Source organism: Mchenga conophoros, linkage group LG3 (genome assembly GCF_057382185.1).
Source record: "Mchenga conophoros isolate Kocher_MC1m ecotype Shallow Benthic linkage group LG3, M_conophoros_male_GT1.1, whole genome shotgun sequence".
In the NCBI taxonomy this organism is placed as follows: Eukaryota; Metazoa; Chordata; class Actinopteri; order Cichliformes; family Cichlidae; genus Mchenga; species Mchenga conophoros.
The window spans coordinates 22692160-22710379 of record NC_140528.1 but is presented as its reverse complement, the minus strand read 5'-3'; the positions used below and the strand labels follow the sequence as shown (position 1 = coordinate 22710379).

The 18220-nt window shown below is 41.9% G+C and overlaps 1 protein-coding gene and 1 long non-coding RNA gene across 2 annotated transcripts in view; both read left to right on the top strand.

Moving 5' to 3' along the window:
* The window catches only part of LOC146577711 (NACHT, LRR and PYD domains-containing protein 12-like), a 179747-nt gene that overhangs the window by 19125 nt on the left and 142402 nt on the right, over positions 1 to 18220 (top strand). The window contains exons 6-8 of the mRNA XM_085267701.1: positions 627 to 803; positions 9711 to 9887; positions 13076 to 13252. Coding sequence (XP_085123827.1) covers positions 627 to 803; positions 9711 to 9887; positions 13076 to 13252 — 531 coding nt within the window. The remainder of the gene's footprint in view (positions 1 to 626; positions 804 to 9710; positions 9888 to 13075; positions 13253 to 18220) is intronic.
* Positions 15713 to 18171, top strand: LOC146577718 (uncharacterized). Its single transcript, XR_014891442.1, has 2 exons — positions 15713 to 15796; positions 16472 to 18171. It is a non-coding gene; the product is annotated as an uncharacterized LOC146577718 (long non-coding RNA).

Below are 18220 nucleotides of genomic sequence, written 5' to 3'. Positions count from 1 at the left end.
CACCTGCACATTAAACTACTTAAACATTATAAATGTCTTCAAGCTCACACTGAGGCCTGTGGGGTACTATCAGCCACTGAGACAGTACACACATTTATATGTGTTTGTATATGAATATTTCATACTTTAAGACTGCCTGTTTATTTAAGGGAGATGAACAAAATACATTGGAATTGTACAAAATAATATCATGGATGATAAATTAAATAGATTTTAAGTAGATGCTTGTGCATTCTTAAAGTCTTATATGTTGAACTGAACTATGTGATCTGTTCAAAGCCTTAATCTTAATTTGAAGTGAAATGTGCATTTTGAGTTTATACACTATGTATATAAGGCGACCGTTTCCTTTTGCAGTATTTTTGTGTGGTGTACTTTTCTATGTCTTAACAAAAGGGGAACAAAGGTGTTTAAGTTCACCTAGGATGATGTGTTTTAATTTTCACATGGTCTTGCTTGAATTTGACCCTGACAAAGGCGTATGAACTCTGTCAGCTGTTTGGAGTTTCCATTTTCTAAACTTCTAAATTCTGAACCTTCTTCAGCTCTGAACAGATGATGAAACACTGAATGATTTCAAGCTCACACTTTGTCTAATAAACTTACATCTTTCATTCTTTATACAGATTGATTGGCTGTGGTTTGTCAGGGATCAGCTGTGATTATCTGGCAGCAGCACTGAAGTCCAACCCCTCCCATCTGAGAGAGCTGGAGCTGAGCTCCAACAACAAGCTGCAGGATACAGGAGTGAAGCATCTGTGTGGTTTCCTGGAGAGTCCAGGATGTGGACTTGAAACTCTGAGGTCAGTCAGCATGTTTTAGTTGTGCTGAGATGAATATGATGTGAAAGTTGTGCTGACACTAAACTGCAGACATCAGGCTGATATTATACTGATCCACACTGAGGATCTTCATGGTAAAGTCTGTTTTCTTCTTCTCTGGTTTAGTCCATTGACTGCAGCAGAACAATGTTCACATTTCAAACCTTCAAAGAAGAAGAAAAATCCTCCACTGGATAATTCACTGTGAAACTCTCCAACTCTTCATTCCACCTTAAAGTCTGTCTGACACTGAAATCCAAAGCAAAATGTGCGTTTGCTTTACAGACAGCAGTCCAACACAAACATACACACATCATCCAAAACACAGTCCAACATCCAAATCTCCTCCACTGCCAGCATGAATGATGGGAAAGAGAAGGAGGAACACTCTGACATTCAGGGTTAGAATGAGTTTCATGAAGCAGACTGTGAAGATCAAAGCTGCATTAGAAAGCTTACATGAATGAATGAGTGGACAGAAGTGGACAGAGATCATCTGAAGCACTTCAAAGGCTTTAAATCAGCACATTTCTCTTTATTCTTTATCAACTCTGTTAGTTTCTCTCAGTTTTCTGTGGAATGAAGCTAACAGCAGGCTAATAAGATGCTGACCAATAGGTTTCTATTAAAGGTTGTAATTTGTATATGAAAAAGTGCTTTGGCTCAGCAGGGATCAGCTTACAGGTAGAATACAGCTGCTGGATGGGATTAGCATGTCATAGCTATCTACCAAACTGCTAACTGGGGGATTTCAGGCCATCTATGGATCATTTTTGCTAACTGTTTATTCAGCTTAGGCTCACAGGGCTGCAGCCTGTGCCCTAGCTGTCATAGGGCAAGAGGCGTGGTCCACCTGCACAGGTGAGCAGTCCATCACAGGGCCAACAGAGAGAGACAGAGAAGCACTCTCTCACATCCACACCTACAGCCAATTTAGAAGCACCAATGAACCTAAGCAGCATTTCATTGGACTGTGGGAGAACATCCAACCTCCACAGAAAGGCCAACAAGCTTCAACCTACAACCTTCTTGCTTTAAGGCACTAGTGCCAACCACTTTTCCCCATTTCAGCCCAAATCCTGCATCTTCCTGTTTCTGACTCCAGGCCAGCTCCACTAACACTTTCTCATCAGACACTGCCACCTAGTGGAGGAAGTCTTAGTCCCATTTGAAGCTTCAGATTACAGTTAGTTCCTTTACAAAGAGGTGGAGGTGGTGGGGCCACAGCACCATCATCACTGAGTGCCATAGGACACTTAACCTTTGTTTCCATATGCTGGGAACTTCCTGTTGTTCCAAGGAGGACTGGAAAATGTGTGAAAACCTCCCAGTCAGTTCCTCACAGCACACTTCAATCATTTCCCTCCCACAGCATCAGGACCAGGGCTTTTTCTCTCTTTGCTCCCACTAAGAGATTTCCACACAAACACCTCATCAGTGGGACTCTCAGAGCTACCAGCCCTTTGCTACAATCACAAATCTCTTCATTGAAATCAATGATATCAAAGCTGGAATCAAATGAGTCCAAGTCTTCTGCTGATTCAGCATCACATTCATCTTTGCTCCTTGTTCTGCATCCCCACCATGGACTTCATTCCTTTCCAAGCCAGCCTTGAGTGTCCTTTATTCAGCTCATCCTCTGCTTTACTTTTACACCTGATTTTAGCTGCTTTATCTCTCTTTCAACAAGTTTCTGTGCCTCAATCTTTTTCTTCTCTCCCTCATAACAAGACAGCTTCTTCTGCCTGAGAACATGTTGGAGTGATTTACTAATCCAGGGCTGCTTATTGGGGAAAATACTTCCTGTTTCCAAAGTAATCCCCATTTTTCCCAGAAAGAAATGTAAGTAGAAATCGATGATCTAAGTGAGAACATGAGCCTTTAACAATAGCAGCAAAATATCTCTCCAATCTCAATACTCCCTCTCTCGACCTCTGGAACACCAGAGGTCACAATACATTGTGTTGGGTCACTCCTCGGCCCACTCAGCTGCTTCCATGTCCATCCATGGCATCGTGGACATCGGGGTCACCACTCCCGCTCTGACCCTCTCTAGCCGTCCTCTGGCTCAGCAAATCAGACAACCTCATGTCATCTAAGTGGTCCAGTAATAAACACCAGCTCCCCCTCGAGAACACTCCATGCGTAAGATTAGGTTTTTTCTGCGTCCCTCTCTTGTGGTCCATCATGCCTCGGGCCTCCAGGATCCTCACCCCCCTGTGGTCGCCGAGATCTTCTGTAAAGCAAACAAAACACCTTTTCCTGCACCTCCCTAACTTATCATCTTTGGGACTCTTTAATCAAAAGCCTGATCCTAATTATCTTCTTGACTTATTGACTTGTATTTATATATATTCTTCAACGTTACTCATCATTTTAAAACTCTTAAAACGCTGCTTTCACGTCCCTGCATGCGTTTCCTGTCGCTTGCCTTATCTAATCATCAACATCCTGTACACAGAAGTCTCGCTGCTGCAAGGCCTCCACTCTGACCTAGAATCTCCTTTCACAAGAAAATCATTATAAGCGCCTATTCTACTAAAAGATCCAAAAAAACAACCACTTTAATCAATTAAGTTTAAACATATAAGCAATTACTCCTGCATACATTTTATCACAGCTAAACGCTGCCTTGAAACAACTCCTGTGTGTTAACACTAACTTCATTTTAAAACTCACATTTCCTATGTTATAACCTGTTTTTGGTACAGCCTTTTTATTTCATCTTGCTCCTTTGATGTAACAATACCTTCTCATTCTAGTTTATCAGACTTAACCAAAATATATGCTTTCCTTCCTTTGGTCCTTCTCTAAAGCAAGAAACTCCTATTCAGTTCCTCTTTTCTGTCACTTGTTACAGGGCCAGCTCAAGTTCAGTTAAACGCTAAATTAATTTGAGGCCTTTTGCCTGGAATCAATACTGTCATGTGTGTTTATGGACTCTGTGTCTGTAAGCGTGTGCAATCCTTCAATAACTCATATCATCCTCACAGTAGATTGGCTAATCATAGCGCTAGCCAAAGGCTCGTGACCCTCAAGAGACGAATTGAGCCACAACTCCCTTAAAGGCACAAAATGCAATATGTATAAAAAGTCATTTCTACGTATAAGCTCTCCCCTTTATCTTAAAAATAAATCTATGTAATATCTGTATGTGTGTCTTCTATTCATTAATGTAATTGTCAGTTATTTTCTCTCTTTATTTTACCTTCTTTTTGTTTACCTCTTTGTTTGTGACGTGGACATCCCTAAACCATCCTGAGTTCCGGCTTCAATTTCAACCCAATTGTACCCTCTATTCTCGCAGTCGAACTCGTCTGGGCTTCACCTTCCCACTGGCCCCTGTGCCCTTCTCTTAGTGTCCTTTGTTGTCTTGTGATCCCCAGCAAACACAGTCTGTTTCTTCTCTGTTTCTTCTCCGTTGCTCTTTTCAGTATTTTCCTTTTAGATTAAATCCCAGCCTGGCAAAATATCCCATTCAGTGTCTTTAAACAGTTATGTCACACTGTTCTTACCAGCCTGCAGTTCACCGTGCATTTTCCATCACGTGCTTTTCTTCCATGCTGCTGCTGGTATCGTCAGTGTAGTTTCAGTTGCACTGTCTTTTGCCTGCTGTTAATTCTTGAAGTCCACGATGTTCTGTCGGTCTTCATCAGGAGATTAACTGTCCTATGAGCTTCTTCTCAGGATCGGGACAAGTGGGAGGTCAAGCTGTAAAATTTTAAGCCAAAATCTGGCCTGTTTTCCTCCCAATTCTGTTAATCAATGGTTTTGTACTCAAGATTCTAGGTTGAAAGAAGTCCACCTGTATTGACACACTAAAGCATACAATTAATATCCTTTTCATTTCTTTTCTTAAAACCTCCATTTGCTTCATCTGCCTGGAGTTTAACTCGTATGTTTCTCTCTCTGTGTGCTCACTTGTCACAGTCAGTTCCTTTTATGGGCATGCAAAGTTCCTGTCACACACACCATTTCCTGTCAACCTTGCAGCTGCTCAGAACCATATTTTCTGTTTCTATCTCTCCTGTTTTGTTTTTTTTACAGGCTAATAAAACTCTTGTTTTACTAAGTCTTGATCTAAAACAATTCACCCTTATTTCACGCACACACTTCTAAATATACTAAATTCTTTGCGTTTGTCAGATCGTCTCACACACACACCGCCTTTTCTCTCACACTTCCACTTCTGCACTCACTCTACTATCAACTTTCATAGTGTTATTATTATTTATTATTTTGTACAAATCACACCCAATCACTCAAAGCCTGCTACTCACAGCATTCACACACTTAAACTGTGACAAGAGTTGAGGAATATACTCACAACACGCTTTCCTAAGAGTATTTCAGACATGCCTTTCATAATCAGAAAGAGCAAGTCAAAGAAAACCATTGAAACCTCTATTAATTCTCACAGCACACACATAGAATAGAAAAAATAAAACACACCAGCATTTATTGCTGATGAGAGGTTACTCCTAAAAGTAATATGTTAGTCTTAAATATATACAGTGCACTCACTATATTTATATATCAAAACTCAGTCAATTACTATACATTCACTACGGCAACTCAAAACTTTATTTATAGCCCTCTAATGAACATAAATGGCGTCTTAAACACACACTCAACAATGTTTGCAGCAGTATTTGTAAAACCAACTGTGGTTTAAACAGTTCACTGCTGACTAATTTGCATTTTCACACTCACACACACACAGTCTAAAAATAGCTCCAGCACTGCCTCAGACTCCTTTCACACAGAGATCTCTTATTTTATATTACAAAGACGTCTTATATTTACAACCACTGTCACATCTGTCAGCTTTAGCGCCTAAACAATTTCGACAAATTTGAGTTAACGGTCCAACCGATAAAGTCCAACTTTTTTGTGATCAATTAACCAGTATCTGTCCAACAGTTTCTGGCCTCATCTCTAAAATCCCTAACTCAATTTAAAAGCATCAACCAACCCAAACTTTGCCTGAAGCTCTATTTTTGGCATTTCACAGCCAAGGCTTACCCCGAAGTTTTAAGTTAAAGTTACACGCCCGAAGTCCAACTTCTGCTGGCCAAAAAAGCGCAGACTACCGTTCCAAACGGTAAGGAGACTCTAACTCCTAGTTATTCTGGAGTGCCCCAAGCTCCACAGTGACCAACTGACTATCCCTCTTCGAGGACAATGCCTAAGCGTCCTTGGCATTGGCAAGCGTTACCTCTGAGCACTGTGCTTCCTATCAGTCCAACTGACGTTCTTGAATAATTTATAATACTTTGGAACAACAGTAAAACAGCCAAAAAAGTGTAAGACTGAAGCAGGTCCAACCTTATAACCAATACGGGCTCCACCCCAAACAATAACCAAATTCCCTAATATACTAAAATCACTCAGCAGTCCAACTGCTTTCCACGGTCCAACCGTATTAAATCCTTTAGCGGTCCAACCGCATTCAATCATTTTTAGCAGTCCAACTGCATTAAATCCTCAGTACTGTCATGAGATTCTCATCAAAATCAAAGCAGACATTCCCCAGTAATTTCAGTGAGTAGACTTTAATTTGTAATGTCCAATTTGGCACACTTTGGAAATAATTCAACAGGTAGTGCCTTACCTTTGGATAAGCGGCTTAGAACAACAATGAGAAAAAGAGAGCTGATTATTAGCTCATCAAAACACAAAACAAAATCACAATGAATTATCGGTTAATTTAATTTAAAATAATTCATTAAGTATTTATGTACAATTCAAATTAGTTAATTACATATTTTGTTGGTTTGTTTTCTATTTTAATTATTTTACTGACACATTTAATGAATTATTTAATGATGTATTTATTTAATTCACGTTGCTACTCCTGGCCCTGCATCGCTGTTCATAAATACATTTTATTTGTCAGCTTCACCCATCAAAGTCAGGGGGCGGGGTTAATGCTGATCAAGTCAAAACCATTGCTTTGGTCTGGTGGGCGTTCTTTTAGTGGGCTTTTCTCAATACTAAGTAGGCCTACACACCAGGGTTTGGACATGTGTGGACCCAAACTATACTTTTACCCTTTTTTGTGTGTCACCAAATACACTTTAATATTTTCTAGACAAGAATGTAGTGGCGTAATCTTTAACCTCGTTTGGCTCCAAACAGAAGTGACAGACTTGAGCAGGGTTCATTTAAAGGCTGACAGAAGTGGAGTGGTGACGGGGAGATGTTTGACAGGACAGTGTTTCAGCCTCCACAGGTTCATGTTGTGCTCCATCAGTCAGTGAAGATGAAGTCGGTGCTGATGAGGCTGTAGAGTGTGTGAGGGATGTGAATGAGGATGATGAAGATCTGATGATAGCAGATAAAAACAGGCTGCAGAGACTTTGAGCCATACAGGGCACACAGTGTGTGTACAGAACAGCTGAAATCATTATGGAGGCCTCACTGGAATATGGAAGCATCACAGTACAGCTTCAGTGAAGCTTTAAAGTCTCTGATATGAGATGAGAAATGAAGCAGCCAGAGCTTTTTCATGAGTGGAAACCCACTGTGACTGTGAGCTGCTGCTACAGCCTCCAGATTAGCCAGCAGCTCATCCTGCTCAACATGGACCTGTGGTCAGAGTGTGTGCTGGATAATCCGGCCCAGGATGAGGCCAAACTGACATGGGATGAAATGTCTGTCACATAATTGAGCTTAGTGTAGTTTCATTTCTGCACAATTTAAAAACAACCAAAACTTTGTTCTGTCTTTTCTATGTTATACTGTAGACTTTCTTTGATACTGTGTCCAAAAGGAGCAGCTTTTACTTTGAAGGGGAGGCGTCTCTGTTTCCTCTTCAGGTTGGATGATGGAAGCAAATTAGTAGCTGTGTCCCAAAACGTCGGCTGCATCCTCCAGAGGCTGCATTTGAAGGCCGATTACGTCACAGCCAGGCGATGAAGGCTGTCCGTATTTGTCGACTCCTTCAAATGTGCCCGACAAATGCGTCCTTCATTTCCCCGAATTTGAAGGATTCGTCGGGTGTGTCCTTCGTGGCCCACCATATCCCAGAATTCATAGCCCAGCCAAATTTCAGCTGCCAACAATGGCGGCAGCTACTAAGTTTTCAAATTACTCTTATTAATCTTTCTGGGTCACAAAATAAACTTTTAACATATTTTCAGGCGAGAAAGTAGCTGTGTAAACTTCAAATATCTGCTTGGTTTATCAAGACATCACATATTTGCAAAAGTGTGCAGACGTTTTCGGAGACGTCTGTTACCCACCCGCTCGCTAGCAAGCCGGGGGGTTCAATGGTCACTCCAGCCGGCGAGAGCAGCGGACGCCCGGCTTCATCGTTTTCAGACCCCTGCTCTTTCGCTACTGTCATGGTCCGGATTTTGAGGAAGAGACTACGACTGGGATATAGTTTGGGTCAGCACAGATCATTTATTAAAACACACATTACAGTGTGGGAAGAGCCGGACTTCTTCTTCGTTTGCACAAAGACAGAAAGCTTTATAGTCATTATGACGTCACACAGTTAGACCTTACTGGCAATGATAACAGTTCCTCGCACTCAAAAAGTTCTCCTTATATGGACATCATATGCTACTTTAGAGAAAAACAAGTGTGTAATACATTGTGCATTTTGTGATAGTGTAGCTTTCAGAGAGACTATCCTCAGACGACCCTCCTATTATTACTAAGTGTGAGTGTAAACGTGCATGTGTTATATAAGTGCGTGCATGTGGTTACAGGCCGGCGTACGTGCAGAACTGAACGCAGACGGGCCTGGGTCCAACAGGACTGGTGGGTCTGAGCGGTGTGACTGCACTAAAGTGCAACAACTTAAGCAGATAACAAGAATGATACAGAACCTCAATAGACAGTCAGTGTGCATTAATATTTGCTCAGAGTAACACAGATGTAATTAAAAGATTATTCTGTCCACTGATTCAACAATGGTAAATGATTAACCAATGATAACTGATTATAAGAATACAAAATAAAATATCTCCTGATCACACTACTCAGGTGAAACACGATATATAAGTCACTCGGAGAACTTAAAAATGTAATTGTTTGCCTTTTTTCTGTGTTTTATTTGTTCCGGAGTAAATCGGTTTGGCTGAGATCAAAGTTCCTCCGGGATTTTCACACAGCTGAATAAACGTTAAACAGGAAACTGATTAAACAGAAGTGTGAGACGGTCGAGAGTTTACGCCAGTGTCCTGTTATATTTTAGATAGCAAGGAGCAGACGGCCGAGTTTATTAAACTCCACAAAGACAGCGGTGACGCAAATCTGAAGGCTAGACCGTCCCATTTCACAGCCTCGCACTTCCAGCCTTTTCGGTCTTTGAAGGACCCGGCCCACGTAGACCGCGAATACCGGGTCCTCCGAAGGATGCAGCCGATGTTTTGGGACAAAGCTAGTGTGTGATGTTCTTTCAGTGTTGCACTTTGTAGACGCTCCCTGAGCACTGGTCTCACAGCCAGCTGCACATAGAGACCAGTGTTGTTAGTCCAGGTCAGAAGATGACTTGTTGGAATGAAAATGAGCTTGTAGTTTGTCTGCTTTAATAATGTGACTGGAAAAAGGTGTTGGACTTCAAATATGTCCATTTCTTTCACACTTCACCTTTAAAAGTGAAGCCTTGTGGTTCCTGGAAGGAAAAACACGACTTTTTCAAGTCTTTGTCCTGTTTTTATGAGAAATGTACGACTTTAATGTGAAACATTCAGAGTTTTTTCTCTTGTTGTGTTTGTTTGAAGCTGCTTCCTGTTGGCTTCAGCTGTTTGGAGTTTCCATTTTCTAAACTTCTACATTCTGAACCTTCTTCAGCTCTGAACAGATGATGAAACACTGAATGATTTCAAGCTCACACTTTGTCTAATAAACTTACATCTTTCATTCTTTATACAGATTGAGGGACTGTGGTTTGTCAAAGATCAGCTGTGATTATCTGGCAGCAGCGCTGAAGTCCAACCCCTCCCATCTGAGACAGCTGGACCTGAGTGACAACTACAAGCTGCAGGATTCAGGAGTGAAGCATCTGTGTGGTTTCCTGGAGAGTCCAGGATGTGGACTTGAAACTCTGAGGTCAGTCAGCATGTTTTAGTTGTGCTGAGATGAATATGATGTGAAAGTTGTGCTGACACTAAACTGCAGACATCAGGCTGATATTATACTGATCCACACTGAGGATCTTCATGGTAAAGTCTGTTTTCTTCTTCTCTGGTTTAGTCCATTGACTGCAGCAGAACAATGTTCACATTTCAAACAGTGAGACTCAACGTATGGCCCGCGGCCCACACGCGGCCTGCCCACCTTCCCTGATTCAGAGAGAGGGGACCCTGATTAACTGTGTAGTGTTCTTCCTCACAGTTCTAAGTATCAGACACAACAATGAATAATCCACAGCTGACTGTCTTTAGCAGGTCAAAGGTCACGGCACACAGCAGACAGTGGGAAATATTATAACTCTGATCATTTATCAGCACATATCCATATGTATAAAAACAAAGCTGACACTGTGAGACTTGATCAGAGGTGTGATCATCACAGCAGAGGCCTTTGTGTCAAAGTCACTGAGGATCAAACAGAAACACATGAAGCAGATTTTCCTGTTCTGGCTTTTTATAGCAGATAACCTTCAAAATATTCTGCAGTCCATCAAAAACTGAAGCAAACCATGAATCAACATGTGAACATGAGCTGATGCTGCTGAAGTGAAGCAAAGTTACAGAGGTTTGATTACAGACACAGCTGAGAGTTTGTAATCTGTCATCATTTTAAAAGGTTTACATTTCTTCAGTATATCCACATTTGCAGCTGGTACCTCAACCTCCACTTGTCCAACACAACTGCTGTCCACTGCCTCCATGACATTGTGATTTTGCTGTTGGTCTTCTGTCAGATCTTCATCAATCACTTCTGCACGGGGCACACCTTCAGACTCTGCAGCTGCATAACGAAAGCCTGTAAGATAAAATTAGACATAAGGTAAATGTACACCAATATTCCAATGACAGGTGTGTGATTCATCTGGAAGTTATGTGCGGATTAGTGTACAGTGATAGCAATTTAGTATGTTTTTAGAGGGGGGGGGGGTTGTTTACCTCGGATGGGTGCTCTTTTTCGCTTCCGTTGCGTACGCCTTGAGTGCCGGTCCGAGTCTGATACAGGTATGTCGTCATGCCCCATGTGCAGTGTTGGTGCCCAGTCTGGATTTGTTACATCCATTTCATATGCTGGTTTGCCTGCAATAATGCCAAATCATAAGCTACTCAGTCGACATGATGTGGTTCTGCAGCATCACACATTAGCATGTTTTATCTCATTATCTATGACCTCAGCACGTTGAAAATCACACTAAAAGCCTTTCAAGAGTGATATGAATTAATTTAGAACTCACCGGAAAGAAAATGCCGTGAGCAAACCAACAAAAAGCTGGGGATTGCAGAGAACTCGATATCCGCTCGTCTCACCGCTGCAATCCAAGCCTGACGTCTTTGTTTAGTAATATCGGATACATGGGATCCCTCACGTTGCCTCCAGGATGGAAAACGATGAAAAGAGAGCCCGTTATCCAGCTTCTTGCCTTCACGATCGTGTGATCTAACGTTGCAACCGACAACACAACACGTACGATCCATAGCTGAAATGGTATCCTTTGGCTGGCCTACTGTCATGGCGGAAGGGGGCATGGCCCATCTCCCGTGACATCACGCTCCAAAGCCCTATAGGTGGGAAAATGTACCATGTCGACCAATCAAAAATGATATGGAAACATGACATTTGGTTGTTTAGCAAAAGGGGGAAGTTTTAGGAGTGACCGGCAAGAGAGAGCGAGTGAGCGAAAGAGAGAGAGAGTTTTGATACGTGAGAGATTTGTGACGTTTACCGTGTTTGGTCTCAAGTTAGTTTGTTGTCTTGTGTATTTAGTGTGTAGCTGTTGTTTTGTGTGTCAGTTCTACTAGTGATCGTCACAGTTGCTGCCTTAAAGCCAACAAAGGCAGATTGCAGTGTAAACGCTGAGTGACACACCTGCTGTCAGACCTGCAGGTTTATCCCTGTGCTGTTCTCATATGTGTTAGAGTGACACAAACTATTGTTTGACACCTGATTGTTCTGTAAATAGTTTGAAATGATTATATGAAAAACGTCTGAGCCTTGGCTGCATTTTTTGGTAAAGAGTACCATATAACTTTGTTGTTTGCAAAACGTGTGCGTATTTTTAAAAATGTACAATCTCTATTTGCATTTCAAGTTATGAAGATGATTCGTTAAACATGTGTGTGGTTTTTACAGTCAAAATATCACTTTCTACTTGTATTTTAAATTTTGTCTGAATTTAGATAAATTGTGCTGATACAGTTGGTAAAAATGAGAAAATAACAGATTGGCAAGATAAACTGTTTTTAAAGGTAAAATATAGAGGCCACATCAAAAGTAGTCAAGAAGGGTTAAAGGCTAAAAGCAAAGTTGTCACCAAGTACTGTTTATATTTGTGTGTATTGCTGCAGCTTTTTTGAGTATTAATTTGGTGCCTTTGTGTGAAATAATGGTATTGTGAGTGATCCATATAGTCACAAAGAATAGCCACTTGTTTCTGTGCTACCAAAGTTCCCCGGCTTTCATTCAAAATGTGTTTATCGTCAGCACCTGCACATTAAACTACTTAAACATTATAAATGTCTTCAAGCTCACACTGAGGCCTGTGGGGTACTATCAGCCACTGAGACAGTACACACATTTATATGTGTTTGTATATGAATATTTCATACTTTAAGACTGCCTGTTTATTTAAGGGAGATGAACAAAATACATTGGAATTGTACAAAATAATATCATGGATGATAAATTAAATAGATTTTAAGTAGATGCTTGTGCATTCTTAAAGTCTTATATGTTGAACTGAACTATGTGATCTGTTCAAAGCCTTAATCTTAATTTGAAGTGAAATGTGCATTTTGAGTTTATACACTATGTATATAAGGCGACCGTTTCCTTTTGCAGTATTTTTGTGTGGTGTACTTTTCTATGTCTTAACAAAAGGGGAACAAAGGTGTTTAAGTTCACCTAGGATGATGTGTTTTAATTTTCACATGGTCTTGCTTGAATTTGACCCTGACAAAGGCGTATGAACTCTGTCAGCTGTTTGGAGTTTCCATTTTCTAAACTTCTACATTCTGAACCTTCTTCAGCTCTGAACAGATGATGAAACACTGAATGATTTCAAGCTCACACTTTGTCTAATAAACTTACATCTTTCATTCTTTATACAGATTGTATCGCTGTGGTTTGTCAGAGATCAGCTGTGATTATCTGGCAGCAGCACTGAAGTCCAACCCCTCCCATCTGAGAGAGCTGGAGCTGACCAGGAACTACAACCTGCAGGATTCAGGAGTGAAGCATCTGTGTGGTTTCCTGGAGAGTCCAGGATGTGGACTTGAAACTCTGAGGTCAGTCAGCATGTTTTAGTTGTGCTGAGATGAATATGATGTGAAAGTTGTGCTGACACTAAACTGCAGACATCAGGCTGATATTATACTGATCCACACTGAGGATCTTCATGGTAAAGTCTGTTTTCTTCTTCTCTGGTTTAGTCCATTGACTGCAGCAGAACAATGTTCACATTTCAAACCTTCAAAGAAGAAGAAAAATCCTCCACTGGATAATTCACTGTGAAACTCTCCAAGTCTTCATTGCACCTTAAAGTCTGTCTGACACTGAAATCCAAAGCAAAATGTGCGTTTGCTTTACAGACAGCAGTCCAACACAAACATACACACATCATCCAAAACACAGTCCAACATCCAAATCTCCTCCACTGCCAGCATGAATGATGGGAAAGAGAAGGAGGAACACTCTGACATTCAGGGTTAGAATGAGTTTCATGAAGCAGACTGTGAAGATCAAAGCTGCATTAGAAAGCTTACATGAATGAATGAGTGGACAGAAGTGGACAGAGATCATCTGAAGCACTTCAAAGGCTTTAAATCAGCACATTTCTCTTTATTCTTTATCAACTTTGTTAGTTTCTCTCAGTTTTCTGTGGAATGAAGCTAACAGCAGGCTAATAAGATGCTGACCAATAGGTTTCTATTAAAGGTTGTAATTTGTATATGAAAAAGTGCTTTGGCTCAGCAGGGATCAGTTTACAGGTAGAATACAGCTGCTGGATGGGATTAGCATGTCATAGCTATCTACCAAACTGCTAACTGGGGGATTTCAGGCCATCTATGGATCATTTTTGCTAACTGTTTATTCAGCTTAGGCTCACAGGGCTGCAGCCTGTGCCCTAGCTGTCATAGGGCAAGAGGCGTGGTCCACCTGCACAGGTGAGCAGTCCATCACAGGGCCAACAGAGAGAGACAGAGAAGCACTCTCTCACATCCACACCTACAGCCAATTTAGAAGCACCAATGAACCTAAGCAGCATTTCATTGGACTGTGGGAGAACATCCACCCTCCACAGAAAGGCCAACAAGCTTCAACCTACAACCTTCTTGCTTTAAGGCACTAGTGCGAACCACTTTTCCCCATTTCAGCCCAAATCCTGCATCTTCCTGTTTTTGACTCCAGGCCAGCTCCACTAACACTTTCTCATCAGACACTGCCACCTAGTGGAGGAAGTCTTAGTCCCATTTGAAGCTTCAGATGACAGTTAGTTCCTTTACAAAGAGGTGGAGGTGGTGGGGCCACAGCACCATCATCACTGAGTGCCATAGGACACTTAACCTTTGTTTCCATATGCTGGGAACTTCCTGTTGTTCCAAGGAGGACTGGAAAATGTGTGAAGATCTCCCAGTCAGTTCCTCACAGCACACTTCAATCATTCCCCTCCCACAGCATCAGGACCAGGGCTTTTTCTCTCTTTGGTCCCACTAAGAGATTTCCACACAAACACCTCATCAGTGGGACTCTCAGAGCTACCAGCCCTTTGCTACAATCACAAAGCTCTTCATTGAAATCAATGATATCAAAGCTGGAATCAAATGAGTCCAAGTCTTCTGCTGATTCAGCATCACATTCATCTTTGCTCCTTGTCCTGCATCCCCACCATGGACTTCATTCCTTTCCAAGCCAGCCTTGAGTGTCCTTTATTCAGCTCATCCTCTGCTTTACTTTTACACCTGATTTTAGCTGCTTTATCTCTCTTTCAACAAGTTTCTGTGCCTCAATCTTTTTCTTCTCTCCCTCATAACAAGACAGCTTCTTCTGCCTGAGAACATGTTGGAGTGATTTACTAATCCAGGGCTGCTTATTGGGGAAAATACTTCCTGTTTTCAAAGTAATCCCCATTTTTCCCAGAAAGAAATGTAAGTAGAAATCGATGATCTAAGTGAGAACATGAGCCTTTAAAAAGTCCCAGTGGGTGCAGTCAAAGCAGTCCCTCAGTCCCAGTATATAGTCTTTGGTCCAGACTGGAACAACTGTGTGCCCAGTTTGAGCTCTCTTCAGTGCTGTGACCTGACAGACCCAGAGGGGCCATCACATCACATTTAGAAGCTCCCCTAATGGAGCCACAACACATGTCCAACACTTAGTCTGTCTTGTTGGACCAACTGGAAGAAATGATTCAAGGACTTAGTCACAGAACAGAGATTCAAATCTCCAAAATCCAACTGGCTGCATCAGGACATATAGTCTGAAACTCTGCACAGTTTCCTGTTTGAAGCTGCTTCCTGTTGGCTTCAGCTGTTTGGAGTTTCCATTTTCTAAACTTCTACATTCTGAACCTTCTTCAGCTCTGAACAGATGATGAAACACTGAATGATTTCAAGCTCACACTTTGTCTAATAAACTTACATCTTTCATTCTTTATACAGATTGAGGTACTGTGGTTTGTCAAAGATCAGCTGTGATTATCTGGCAGCAGCACTGAAGTCCAACCCCTCCCATCTGAGAGAGCTGAACCTGAGTGAGAACAAACTGAAGGATCCAGATGTGAAGCAGCTGTCTGATCTTCAGCAGAGTCCAGACTACAGACTGGAGACTCTGGGGTCAGTAGAGTGATGGAGTGAGTGGGTGGTGCTGTCAGCAGTATTGTACTAAACACAGTCAGTATGAAGCAAAGATCCAGTGTTTCCTGTAAAGCTGCAGCTTCTCAGTGAAGCTGTGAGAGGAGAACGGTGACAGGCTTCAGGATTGGACACAAACACTTCCTGTTTCTGACCTTTATGGTCACCATAGTAACGGCTGACACGCTCTGATCAAACGCTGTCAACAGCCAATCAGCTCTCTGAACAAAGCAGCACGCAGACCAATGACTGCATTCATTTCCAAGTTTAAAGCAGTGAAGAACACAGTCTGTAGGTGAGGAAGAATTTAGTGAGAGCAGATGTTTGGATGGAATTCCTCCAGTTAACAGCTGGAACCGTCCATCTGGATTGTTGGGCTTGTTGTTGGGGTTCCTACAGAGCTCAGAGTGGACACACCAAGGTTCTTCTAATGAATGAAAGTCCAAACTCAAACTAGGAGGGAAAAACATTTTCATCAACTTCAATAAAAATCCAAAGATTAGAAAAAGTGAAGCAACAATGAGTCCTAGTACAGTCCCAGCACTGAAGTCCCTGCTGCTCTTTATACTGGATGTGCTGCATCACTGACTGACAGCTGATGAAGAGTCTCTGGAAACACTCGTTTATCTCCTCTGCTCTTCCTTCTTCTCTCTGCAGGTGGAGGCTATGATGGTAAACAGGACGGTGTGTGTGCTGAGAGAGGAGGAGCTGTGTCCTGATGATCCAGAGAGGTTGAAGCAGCAGCAGCTTGTGTGTAGAGACGCTCTGACTGGGCCATGTTACTGGGAGGTGGAGAGGAGAGCTTCATCCAGCAGTGACTGACAGAGGAATGAGAAGAAGTGCAGATGACTGTCAGTGCTGCAGAGTGAACTGCTCTGAGAACAGCTCCACTGTCAGACACAATGTAGAGTCCAGCATCATCCCTGTGTGTCCCTCTGGATCTGACAGAGGATCATCAGTGTATCTGGACTGCTCTGCTGCTGCTCTGTCCTTCTACAGTCTCTGCACAGTCTCTGTCTGACTCTGGCTTCAGACCCTCCTGGATCAAACTCACCTGGAAAGACTTTCAAACATCACTCAATAGATTTGAATGCAGAATATATTTGATATATACTGTAGATGTACTGTAGAGTTGCAGTTTGTCACTTGTAAATACAGTCTGTGAGCAGCTGTGAGCTGAAAGATCTTTCTAGAAACAGGAAATGTTTTCACTCTTCTGTTGCTTTTTCATATATTTCCACAACATTAATATTGATCCCACCTGTCTCACCTGTTTAATGCTTTTATACATAATAACAGGACACGTGTGATCTGAGCGCTGCTGTGGTTGCTGTGCTGCACGTCTTCACTTAGATAACAGAGACATCTAGTGGTTCAGAGGGAGAACTGCAGGAGGTGGAGCTGTGTTTTAGCATGGAAAACTTTTTATCTTTTAGGCGCAGATACAAATATGACAAGTATCAGTGTGAGATACAAAAGGTCACATCAGTCAGCAGAGGGAACAGTGATCACACAGCAATGTAAGAATAGAAACATAACAGTGAATCTGGACATGTATACAGAGGGAAGCAAACAAACAGGATGTAACACTACATTAAAGCCACAAATGTGAAGAAAACAAACACAAAGGAAAATATATTTGATCTCAGGAATCCAAATCAGATGCTTTAGAGCAGGGGTCGGCAACCCTGGGCACGCGTGTCACAGCTGCCACGTGAAGGGTTAACTGATGGCACGACCATAGCTGGACTGGCCATCGGGCATACTGATGGTGATTTTTCGTTTTTAATGGGCTGATGATGTTTTTTTATTTTCTTGTAACGGTATAAACAATGAAAGATGGCGGATTGTCCGGATGCTGGTCGATATGTAAAAATAAGTCAGTTGTTTGGTGGTGGCTATGGCGGAGCTTCCACAGAGGCAGCAGGTGGATGAGGGAAAGGGGAGGCGGGAGGAGCAGAGACCCGAGGCGGCCGCCGGTCCGAGTGTCAGGTGAACTGAACTTCAGGTAAGAAGTTATGACCTGCAGTCTGTCTGGGTCAGATATAAACCAAGTTTAGGTGGAGTTTATTTTCCTTGTGCTGACTTTTTACAGTCAGTTACAATAACTCATACTGTGTACTAGCTAGCATGACGGAGTTTCTATACAGCTGGGTGGTGCTATGATGTTACTGATAGTGAACTTTACAGTGGCTTGCAAAAGTATTCGGCCCCCTTGAACTTTCCCACATTTTGTCACATTACAGCACAAACATGAATCAGTTTTATTGGAATTCCACGTGAAAGACCAACACAAAGTGGAACGGAAATCATACATGATTCCAAACATTTTTTACAAATAAATAACTGCAAAGTGGGGTGTGCGTAATTATTCTGTCATGGAAAAACACACTGCCATCAACTGTT